Source organism: Myxine glutinosa, chromosome 3 (assembly GCF_964187855.1).
Source record: "Myxine glutinosa chromosome 3, kmMyxGlut1.1, whole genome shotgun sequence".
Classification (NCBI taxonomy): domain Eukaryota; kingdom Metazoa; phylum Chordata; class Myxini; order Myxiniformes; family Myxinidae; genus Myxine; species Myxine glutinosa.
The window spans coordinates 4,350,838-4,363,288 of NC_136263.1; the positions used below are offsets into that span (position 1 = coordinate 4,350,838).

Sequence of the window (12,451 nt, forward strand, 5' to 3'; positions counted from 1 at the left end):
GGTTCGGGTGAGTTCCAGTAGGTTCGGGGGGCGTAGCTATAAAACGGCTGCGCGAAAGCCCTCGAAAGGACTGCTGCCTGAGAGGACTTGTATGAGAGAACTTGCGGTAAGAGGGCTTACAGCGAAGGACTTGCGGCAAAAGGATTGGCGAAAGAACTTGATAAGCGGTGAAAGCTGATGAACTTGACGAACTTGCAAGGGAACGCGCGCGCTAACCAGCTCGGAGTGTATCGAAGAAGAGGAGTTGGCCGCTACATATACGCGGGCGCAGCCAGACGCGCTTAGAACGAATACAGCGCATTTCAGACGCGCGAGTGAGCAAGGCTGAGTAACCGCCAGCCGCGCTAAAGTCCGCCCTCTACCGTTCCGCCCCATCATCTGTTTGTTCGAGAGACGCGCTACGAGTCTCTGCCTTCACCTGCCAGCAACTTCACGGGACATGCCGGGGACCGTGGAGAGCCGGACGGGGACCATCTCTGGACGCGTTGGGGAACACCTGCCCATCTGCAATTCCCTGTGTGAGTGTGAGACGGGCCCTTGTCCAAGGGATAAGTTAAGACTGTTTAAGGTTGCTCTGTGTCTCTTCGTCCTTGAACTGTATATGCGTGTGGGAAATAATTAAACTGTTTGTTCTTCCTTTCTTCCTGATTCGATCGTGCCTGTGGTTTCTCCATTTGACTAAGCATCGCACGAGTAAGATCGCTCCAATCGGGTTCCACTAAGTAAGACTGCGCGGACCACGTGTATGCAATCCGCTCGTCGTACACAAACCACACGTGGTTCGTGCGAGGCTTGTTTCCTCGCTCCCAGGGCAGCGCGGGGAATTAGGTACGAGTGAAAAGTAGTCCCGAAAGCCTACGCCGCATGTGTCCGTGAGGGACGTCTTAAGTCTCGGTTCCGCCAGGCACAGCAAAGACAAGGGGATTAATCCCCCCTTGGTAAGGGGAAGAAGGCCGGCATAGAGAACCGTAACAATATTAAAGCTAATAGATTATAAATATTAAGCGGGGTAATACAATCAAGCCATCTTCTAGAGTACTCTATCACAATCTTACCAGCATGAATCATTGTCTGACTTCAGCTCACAACAGGCCAAGTCTCGCCCGAGCATTAGCACGGCCAGATCTTAAATAGCCTGAAGCCCCTAGCGGCCGACACCTTCAATCCCTCTTTTTTTTCACAATCACCCCAGGGTGTGAATACTTTCTGGAGGCACTGTATTGGTACTTTACCTCATGATGTTACCGCGTTTCCCATATTGTCTCCATCCAAGTTTGATTTTTCACTTTATTTCTTGTTCTTGATTATTTTCCTTGAAACTTAAGCTTTTCCCTAGGTATGTGTATTCTTCTGCTTTTTATTTGGTTTCCATGTATTATGATTTCTCCATGAGGTACAATTGTGTTCCTAAACTACTTTGGTTTTTGACATGTTCATCTTCAGCCCACACTTCCTGCTGGCTTCTGTGAATTCCTGGTGCATGGTTTCATTTTCTCCAAACTTTCTTCGATAACAACAATATTGTCGGCAAATCTTAGATGGTAAAACTTTTCTCCATTAATGATGACGCCCTTATCTTCCCACTGAAGTGATCGAAATTTATCCTCCAGACAGGAAGTGAATAATTTCGGTAAGATCGTGTCACCTTGTCTTTTTTTTTTTTTTTTTTTTTTTTGTATACAAGATCGAGGCTCGTGAAAGAGCTAACATTAATCACACAAAAAGACAAACCGACACACAAAACACAAAAAACAAGGGGAGCGGTAGACAAGATGGGGAGAGAGGGGGAAGGACACAAAAGAGAGGGGGAAGGACACAAACACAACATTTGAGAGCAGGGACATCGGGAGGACTTGGGGGGAGGTGGGAGAGGATTAAAACATATGAACACTGCAAGGACTCTGGGGTGAATTACCGGGGGTAGAAAAGATCAAGGTTTTCGATGGGGGAAGATAAGAGATGGTGGTGAACAGCTGTTTTAAAGACCTAGAGGGAGGAGTGGGATTGAAGGGAGTGGGGGAGTTTGTTCCAGAGGCGGGAGAAAAGGGGAATGAAAGAGTGAAGGTGAGCAGAGAGGCTAGACTTTGGCAGTTTAACCAGAAGAGGGTTGCAGGCAGATCTTGTGCGACCTGAAGGAATATTGGGGGGACAGAGCACAGAGAGAGCTGGGGGAGCAAGGCCGGAGAGGAGTCGGTAGAAGACAGAAAGACCACCAACCTGCCTGCGGTGAGTGAGTGAAAGGCCCTCGGCGTTGACTACATCGCAGGAGATTCCAATGATTCTGAAAGCTTTGGCCTCAACAGCGTGAAGCCGAGCAAGGTGTGAGGCAGGAGCACCAGCCCAGAGGGGGGAACAGTATTCCATTGAGCTGCAGATGAAAGCCTTGTATGTGGTGAGGAGCTCAGGTGTGCCAAGGAAGGACTTCGCACGACGGAGGATGCCCAGTCGGCGACTGGCTTTGGAGGCCAGCTTGGAAATGTGGTTTTCCCAAGAAAGATCATGGCAGATAGTGAGACCCAAAAGCTTGAGCGACAGAACTTCTTGGAGAGGATTGTTGAGAAAGTAGATGGGAGGGTTGTCCAGTCGGTCCTTTCGGAGAGACATTGTAAGAGTGTGAGATTTGTCAGGATTGAAAGACATGTTCCACTTGTTTGACCAGTCTGTGATTTTGTCCAGGTCTGCAGAGAGTGAGGAGGCTGCAGACTGCCGATCTGAGGGATGAGGAATGGAGCGACAGAGAGTAGAGTCGTCAGCAAAGAGATAGAGAGGATAACTCCTTTTACTCCGTCTTACTCCTTTTTTTAAGTTGATCTCACTACTTCCTTTGTGCATCATCACTGTAGTTGTACATTCTGTGTAAATATCTTTCAGTAACTCAATATATTTCCTTTCTACTCATTGTTTATGGAATACATCCAGCACCGTGTGTTTCTACAGAGTCGAATGCCTTCTCATCGTCTACAAATACCATGCAGAAAGGTTTATGATATTCTGGACATTTTTCCTTCACGTGATTGATGGTGGGTACATGGTCTATGTCGGAATATCCACTTCTGATGCCTCCTTCCTCTCTTGGTTAAATTTCTATCCCGAATGCCTTACATTCGATTGGTCAGGACCCTTGTGAAAAGTTATATATATTTGAAAGTTGATTGTTTGGACGTGTGGAGGGAAAACTCGAAGAACTTACTCAAGACAGACCACTTCACAAAAGGTTCATTGAATCACCCATTAAATATTGTTACGTTTGTGAGGGGGTAGGCAATGGATTACCTTAGGGCCAGGTAGGAATTTATAGGATAGTGTGCTCCGAATGTCACGATGATGAAGAAGAACCCCCTGTACCTAAGGTGGGACCCTTTAGACCGGATGTCGTGGAAGAGTGTATCTTTGTCCCCATGACGAGGGGTGGCGTTATGTTAATTAGTAGGGATTAAGGGTAAATCCCCTGTATGTAAATCGCCTCTGTGGGGTTTTTTCCCTTTGTTCGTCATAACACACACCACACCCGCTAGGCACTCCAGACTTAAAACCACACTAAATAAAAATACCCGGAACTAGGACATTTGAGCACCAGAAATGATACCACCGACCGGGTCACCACAAAGGCCAGCAAGTGGCCATGCCCTGAAGAATGATTGGTCAGGACGGCCATAGAGCGATGAGATGGACTCTTGGATTGGAGCACGCGCGTACGTCATCGGATGACGTAAGAGCCCGGGGAACAAAATAACTGGAATCTGGAATACAGTCATTAGCTCAGCAAATTTCTCCCCCTGCATTCTAATTTCACTAAGTCCTATAATATCCCAGTCTAATCCTTCAAGTTCTTCCTCAAGCTCTTATAAGCAGTCATCTCCTAGTAGGAATGTAACGTTGTATGTGGCAACTCCTAGATTCCAGTGATGGCCTCTATGAACGCAGGGATTCTTATCACCTTCTGTTCATTGCCTGGTCGGGCCGACATTTTGGACCAGGGCTTCAGAACTGCTGGGGACTTGGGGCCATTGTCTGGCGGACTCATCATGCTGACTTAGGCGTACCCCTCCACACTGGCCTTGTGCGGGTTGGAAGAGAAATTTTTATTTAAGAGTTCCATCTCTTAAGCTAACTGTCTTCCAGGGCTGAGAACTTAGTCTGTCCACAAGTAGCAATCGCTGCTTAATTATGCTGGATGACCATTGGCTCTTAAGTGAGCTCATACGCCCTTAAATGGATCTTTTTAATTCCACCAGGGTGTACATGTACAGCCACCCTGCTCACCAGTTTGGAAATGGAAACTCGTGGGGGACATGGTTTAGTCACTTCAACTCGACCCTGAACACAGGTAGTACTGGCTCACAGGATACCAGCGGCAGATTCTTTTTACCTGACCTCACAAGGAAGGGGGTATAAAATGTCTTAAAAGGTCCAAAGGTCCAAGATGGTCTAAAGGGGTCAAAAAGGCCTGAGGGGTCTAAAAGGTCGAAGAGGTATGCTCCAATAGTCCGTAATTAATTGACATAATTAATAGACACTAGGGCGTGCCCGTACTATATATATATCTAAAATTATATCCCCCCCCCCCTCTATTTACATGAAATGGTTTGGTCCATTCGCAAAGCCAAAGCGAACGGCTTGCGAGTACGGTGACAATCCCCCCCCCCCTCTATTTACATGAAATGGTTTGGTCCAAAGCGAACGGCTTGCGAGTACGGTGACAATCCCCCCCCCCCCCCCTCTATTTACATGAAATGGTTTGGTCCAAAGCGAACGGCTTGCGAGTACGGTGACAATCCCCCCCCCTCTATTTACATGAAATGGTTTGGTCCAAAGCGAACGGCTTGCGGAGTTTGGTAAAGAAATCGCCATAGCGTGCACAAACGCGCAGGAAAGCGAAAGAATCGCAAATTAGTTTTAATTAGTTTTAAAACATAGTTTAACGCCAACATAGCGGCAACATAGTTTGCCAACGTGAAATAAATGAATACGCTCTCAAATGTGCCGTCCGAGGCAGAGTCTGTTCGCCACGTTCGGCACACGTGATAACTCGCTGCTCTCTGATTGGTTGAATCGTTTTTTGGACATAGCTCGGTAACTACTTGTCCGATTAATATGAAACCTTGAAAAGGCACATCCTCGGGTCCCCAGCAATATACCTGGCAAGTTTCAAGTATATCGGACCCGTGGTTGTCGAGAAACAGCGGTCACAGACACACAGACATACAGACATACAGAGATTACTGGAATTATAGATAGATAGTGAAGGCCCAATAATAAGTAATTAATTGATGTACTCATGGTCCAACTCATGTTCAAAACAGTTCGTAATAAAAAATACATACTCACAAGGATTGACCAAGACTTCACCTCGACGAGGGTTCACCGTCCACCTGTGTTCTTTAGTTTTATATACAGTATATATATATATATATATAGATATATATATAAAGTGAATCGGATGAAAATTTATGATTTATGTGATCTTACCTTTTGATCTGTTGACTTTAAAAACAATAGGCTTCTATCTAGTCACTACCTCTACAAGGTGGCTAAGTTTCGTGAGGGTCGAGGTAAAAATGTCACTTGTAGGCGATTGCCAAACAGACATACAGACATACAGACAAACATACAGACAGACAAACAGACAGACAGACAGAACAACAGACCAGAAAAAAAAAAGACCAACTAATGTACGTACTTGTGAATTTTCAATGTTGCAAGTAATAAACAATCGGACCCAATAACAATATCCTCTCCTCCGACGAGGGTAATACATTTTCCAAAGAGTTCTTTAATTTTGTCATCATGGCACAACCTACACTAATCTTATAATGAGTAAGTTGTCTGCTCACTCCGGATGGGGATGATACATTTTGGTTCCACAATGTCCACCAAATCACTTTACATTGATTTTTCAAACCGTATAATGAGGTTCACAGAAATTAATCAACAATAATAACCTTAACAATATTGACATCAAAATAGCAATATCTGTTTTCAAGCCTGAGCAACGTCGGTTTATATTTATACAAATATATCTGGAATGCAGTCAATAAAGAAAGCATTGCCGACCGACACGTCATATTTGCCTGAAAACTCTGAGATTTAAGGGTTTAAGTATGATGGGTCACATGATGTTATGTGTCAGCTCAAATTCACAACATGCTCAAATAGGTTAGAACATTGACGTCACAAGAGGCAATAAATTGGAAGCCTGGGATCTTGAGATTGGGAGCGAGAAATTGCAGCCATCGCTCAATGAAATGGCAAAGATGATATCAAGGTGCAGATTAAGAATCCTTCAGCTAGAAATGGAGAATTCAAAAACACCTGACTGCAAGTTGAACGTTTAGTGTAAAAGGTTGCATCACTAAGAGACGTTGGACACTTCATGGGAATTCACAGACTTGGATGATCCCTCTCCAGGGCAGACTGGTTTATAAAATTGACAATTAAATTATCTTCCCAGTATTGGCTGCAGTAAAATCCGATGGAAATGTAGGGGGCCCTAGCTCTGCTAAGATGATGCCTAATATCATAGGCAGAGCCAATGCAACTGTTTACTCTGAAGACTCCTTAAAATTTAAAATTGTTCCTGGCTGCCCCCAGAACTGTTTAGTCAGACGAGCCTTTTTAAAATTTACAATCAGCCATGATCTTTCTTGGGCAAACCACATTTCAAAGTTGGCCTCCAAAGGCAGCCACCTACTGGGTATCCTTCGTCGTACAAGGTCTTCATATCCACCTACAACACCTTCATCCGCAGCTTCATGGAGCATTGCTCCCCACTCTGGACAGGATCCCCTGCCTCACACCTTGATCAGCTTGATGCCGTGGAAACCAAGGCTTTCAAGATCATTGGAATGTTGATGCTGAAGCTGAGTCTATGGGCCGATCACTTCATCACCACATACAGGTCCGTGGTCTTTCTGTCTTCTACCACCTCCTTTCTGGTCTTGTTCCCTCTGCTCTTTCTGTGATTTGTCCTCCCCAGGTTTCTGCAGGGCACACATGGTCCACCATAAATCCCCATCTGGTGAAACTACCTAAATCCAGGATCACTACTCATCTCCACTCATTCGTTCCTCTTTTTTCCCGTCCGTGGAACCAACCTCCACATTCTCTTCAATCTCATTCTTCCCGCCAGGTCTTCAATACACCTGTCCACCACAATCTCAGGACATCCCCATTGCAAAATTGTGATATTTTCTGCCCTCATGAACCCCTCCCCACAACACCCCAATCACTCCTCCTACCATATTTCCAGTTTTTCCTACCTGAGAGTTTGTTTCTGTATCTATCTTCTCCATTCCATGTGTGACCCATACCCCATCAATCCTCCCCACACCCATTGTTTGTCCAACCCTCCCTCTGTTTTGTCTTTCAACCCTCCCATCTGTTTCTTTTGTTCTGTTGCATCCCTGATGCATTCCGTGTTCTCTTCCACAAGCCTTGACTCTGTATCAAATTATAATTAAAAATAATGAGATAGAGGCAGATGAAATTAGCTAGTAGCTGAAATCTAAAACATTATTTAATAACGAGAAGATGTTTGACGTGGACATAGTGATCAAATTGTTACGCTCAAGTAACATGTTCTCTGTGTACAGGAGTGAGCATAATTGGCACGATTACCTACCATCATCCCTGTCGATATGAATGTTTCCTCCACTGAGTGCGTTGCTGGACTGTCTGTCCCTCCAGCTAGCCACCGTCTCCTCCAGCTCGTGCTGAGGTTACAGAGCATATACCATCTGGCTGAGCACACGTGACTTCAAGACAAAAAAAAATACAGTATTTGTAATGGAGTAAAATTGCTACGATACTTATTTTTAAAAAACGAACTTTATACCACGACCATGACAACCAACTTTAAAAAGTAAATCCACATCAAAATTAGGAAGGTATAATAAAACTAGAAAGTAGAATTTGATGCAAATGCGTCGATGGATATGCCCCCACCCATGTTATAGATATCAACCCACTATTATGTTGGATCTCATTTAAAGGTCAGATGAGGGAGAGAGGGAGAGAGGGAGAGAGGGAGAGAGGGAGAGAGAGACTTTGACTTTTAAGTCGTTTTATTTAAAAAACTACAAAAACAAGCATCAACAAGAATGAACCAATAAAAAACAGTTTTCAAGAGAATACAACCAAAGTCATAGAAAATCAAATAAAAGGAGAAACAATCAATGTAAATGTACTACATTCCAAAACAAGAGATTGCAAAGACAAGGAAACACCTACATGTAAATCTCTAATACATTTTCATTTACCCCGCATATTTTTCCCACACACCATGTTTCAACAAAATCCTTTATGTTTGCATTTCTACTATAATACTTAAATTCCAGTTTTAACCGAGGTGTGACCAGGGATTGGAAGTGCAGGATCACATTACATTGCTTGGGTGGCTTGCCCTTAATTTTTGCTTTTCTCGACAAGTAGATGGCCAGTTTAGCCTCTGACAATAAATAATTTAGAAACATTAACAACTTTTCCTTTGCTGAAGTGACCCCAAGTCCAAAAATAAACAACCGGAGAGAAAAAGGAACATTAACTTGACCAAACACATTGTTCAGTAAATGAAAAAGAGGACACAATCGTATGCAATCAACATACCCATGAAACAAATCTTCAATATTATTACAAAAGGGACAGATCACCGATACCATGGCACAAACGGTTTACAAAAGTGTTTGTTGGCAATACCCCGTGAGCCAGTCTCCATTGTAAATCACCCGACCTTTTTGATATGGGTGTACCATACATTGATTTCCATTCAGGTTCAGAAGGGGGGCCATTAGGTAAAAGAGCTTTCCATCTCATAACTCCTGCTGCCGAGGTGTTTACATTAATCAAAGAAAGACAGAACTGGTAAATAGATTTACTCTCAAGACTACTAAATAAACAAGAGCCAGTACTGACTGGGGACAAAGTAGAACCGGTGAAAGCAACAAGGAAGTTAGGAAGCGAAGGATTATGGGATGCCCATTTAACCCCAGTACTCCACTGCAACCCAAGTCTAAAGGGGGTACGAATGACTTCTACAACTACCTGACCTACAGCTCTCATTGATCTGGTACCAGTAATCTCAGCGACTTCCTTAGCAGATCTCCAACAACAATTTGCTGAGTCACGAAGATGCCAAACATTTCTGATGCCACCTGAAATGAAGTTTTGGGCAAAACAACGGCTTTTGGGAACCTGGGGAAAGAGTCGGTTGAGGAATAGAGGTTCTCCCGCAAACATTTTAACATCATAGGATTCCTTTTGGCGGCTTACCACTACGGCTTGCCAAGCATTCAACAAACTCTGGTAGAACAGAGGAAGCTGGGACACATCAACTTTTTGGGATTCGATCAAAAATGTCTCAAGGCCGTAGCCGAGCATTCCGGCTTGCCTCAATATTCGTTGTGCTACAGGGCGCCAGGGCAATTTTTCAACATTGAGCAGACGTTGTATTGACTTCAGCCGAAACGCCTTCAGCCGACACTTTACGTCAATGAGCCCTTGGCCACCATCAGACAAGGGGAGGCAAAGTATGTCCAACCGCAAACAGTGATAACCTCCCCAAAATAAATTAATCAGTGTCTGTTGAATAGCCTTAAGCAAGCCCTCTGGTGGCTGAAAACAGATACATTTATGCCACAGGACAGAGGCGACTAAGGTGTCAATAATCAGTATTCGGCCTCTAAAGGACATTTGTGGAAGGAACCTTTTACATTTGTTGAGCCGGTTGGTTGCCTGTTCTACCATTCCTTCCCAGTTAATATGGGAGTACTGATTGGGTCCAAGATAAACACCTAGGTATTTAACCCCTTCTCTTGTCCAACTTATGTCTTTCGGAAGAGACTGAGGGGGAGTGAAGGGAAGCCTACCGGATGTACCATGAGCTGAGGACACCCACAGAGCTTTGCTCTTTTGCCAATTGCACCGCAAACGTGAAGCAAGATAAAACCTGTGTAAGGACTCAACAAGAATGGTTAGGTCCTTATCATTCTTAATGATTACACAGACATCAACAGCATATGCTGATACCATGATGTGGTTCTCTTCTGGAGAAGGCACAAAGCCGGAAAGAGAGGCTCTCAGACTTATGAGTAGTGGCTCAAGAGAAAGGCTAAACAGCAACCCTGACAAAGGACAGCCTTGCCGAACACCCCTCTGAACCTGAATGGGTGAACAAAGATGATTATTTACTTTGCACAAACTAAATATGTTGTGGTATAACAATTTCACAAAACCTATAAACTTTTCACCAAAGCCAAACTTTTGCAGAACATGAAACATGTAAGTGTGATCAATGCTATCAAAAGCCTTTTCATCATCTAGGAAAATCAACCCAAGCTCCTCTTCCTCCTTAAGGCCACAGTCAATCAAGTCTCTAATTTAAAAAACATTATCAGAGATTGATCTTCCCGGAATGCTGTAACTCTGATCAGGATGAACAACAGTGCCAATGACAATCTTTAGCCGATTGGCCAACAATTTGGAAAAAAGTTTGTAGTCAGAACACAGTAATGAGATGGGGTGCCAGTTCTCCATCCGACGGAGATCACCACCTTTTTGGAGAAGGCATACCTCTGCTCTTCTACAGCTGAGGGGTAGTATGCCAGAGCGTAAGCTTTCTTGTAGCACCAGCAGTACTTCTGGACCTAAAATGTCCGAAAAAGCTGCAAAAAATTCCACTGGAAGGCCGTCGATCCCAGGGGCTTTTCCGTGATCAAAGCTATGCAGAGCTGTGCTGAGCTCCTCCAAAGTAAACGGCTCTTCAAGACCTTGACACTGGTCACAACTCAACGAAGGCAGATAGTTCGACATATCATCAACAATATCTTTACACACAGCGTTCTCTGCAAATAAGCCAGAAAAAAACCTTTTCACAAGCATCTTAACATCACTTTCATTTTGTGTAATATTCCCCTTAGCATCTAACAAGGAAAACATTTGCCCTTGGGACTTCCTAACCCCTTCGAACTGGAATAAACTTTTGTTTGGGGTGTCAGAGAACTTCACATTTTGGATTCTGAGTCTAACTGACATCCCCATTACTTATTCATGAATATATTCTCTTCGATACACTTTTTTTCCCAATAATAACTGAAGTTTCCTGCCATTTTGAAACTTAGCCAAGTCTTCCTCTAAGTGTAAAATTTAAGTTTCTAAGAGAGAAACAGCAATCTTACTCTTGCTTGTGGAAAAGGACTTAAAATATTGACAAAAAACGCGAATTTGGGCTTTCACGTTATCCCACCCTAACTGAACAGAAGAGTAACAAGGTTTTCTTTGGGTGAATGTTTTCCAAAAACTACGAAAAGCATCCTTTAAACAGCAATCCTCCAACAAGCTGGTATTGAAAGTCCAATACACACTTTTACGAATTGACTGAGAAAAGGATAGACCAAGCACAACCAGGTGGTGATCAGAGAAGGTAGAAGGGAAATGATTACAAGACACGAGTACGTTTCTAAAAGTGGAATTAATATACCATCTATAAAGCCTTCCAAGTGTTATTAACCCACTAGCACAACGGCACCATGTGTATTGAGATGTTGTAGGGTGCTGTATACGCCATGCGTCAAGTAGACTAAGTGATGAAAAACAATTCAATATATCTTTATGAGATTCTGGATGTGGTTCTGGTGTATTTCTATCTAAACTAGGTTCAAAGGTGCAATTGAAATCTCGTCCAAAACAGATACAATGATCAAAGGCTACTGTGCGAAGGTAATTGGTCTGTCCTGTCCTGTGTTCTGTCTAGAGTCATGTCTGTCCTGTGTTCCCATGTGAATGAATAAGATTAGATAGAGCCATGTCTGTCCCGTGTTCCCACGTGTATGAATAAGATTAGATAGAGCCGTGTCTGTCCTGTGTTCCTTTGTGAATGAATAAGATTACATTGTAGGAGTTGCGGACAACGAGAGGGTAAAACACTTCTTGACTTGTTCAAGGCACTTTTATTTCCACAGAACTAAAACCCGACCGGAACTCATGTCTTTTTATATCCCCCATGACTTCCGCCCGATCCTCTTAAAGGGGCATGGCTCCAACACCCGAGCACACGCCACGCCCATACCGTCAATAGACCCAACTGGTCCCGTGCTAGTGAATTATGCCTCTATGGGGTATCCCCCACATGCGCCCCCCCAGAATTCACTCACACGGGCAATGTCAGTTTTCGGGGGGCCTTAACCACCCGGCCGAAACGACCCCTGATGACCCGAGCAGGGACTGTTAGCGGCTTGGCGGTAGGCGGGCCAACCGGGGGCTTACCCACTGGGGGACAGCCCCGCCGTGGGGGTTGGCCCAACCGAGGGGGCTGGTCAAGGTCCAAGTGAGCCGGCTTGAGGCGGTCCACCGAAAGGTGGTCCGATTTTCCGCCGATGTCGACCACGAAGGACTTGTCCCCAGCCTCCAGAACGCGGAAAGGCCTGTCATAAGGCGGCCGGAGCGGCCCCCGGTGTGC

The 12,451-nt window shown here is 44.4% G+C and overlaps 1 protein-coding gene across 2 annotated transcripts in view; it reads right to left on the minus strand.

Moving 5' to 3' along the window:
* LOC137423834 (uncharacterized) overlaps positions 1-12,451 on the minus strand; it is a 141,793-nt gene that overhangs the window by 97,320 nt on the left and 32,022 nt on the right. For both annotated transcript variants that reach the window (XM_068111377.2, XM_068111376.2), the window contains one exon: positions 7,622-7,712. In XM_068111377.2, the coding sequence (XP_067967478.2) occupies positions 7,622-7,712 (91 nt within the window). The remainder of the gene's footprint in view (positions 1-7,621; positions 7,713-12,451) is intronic.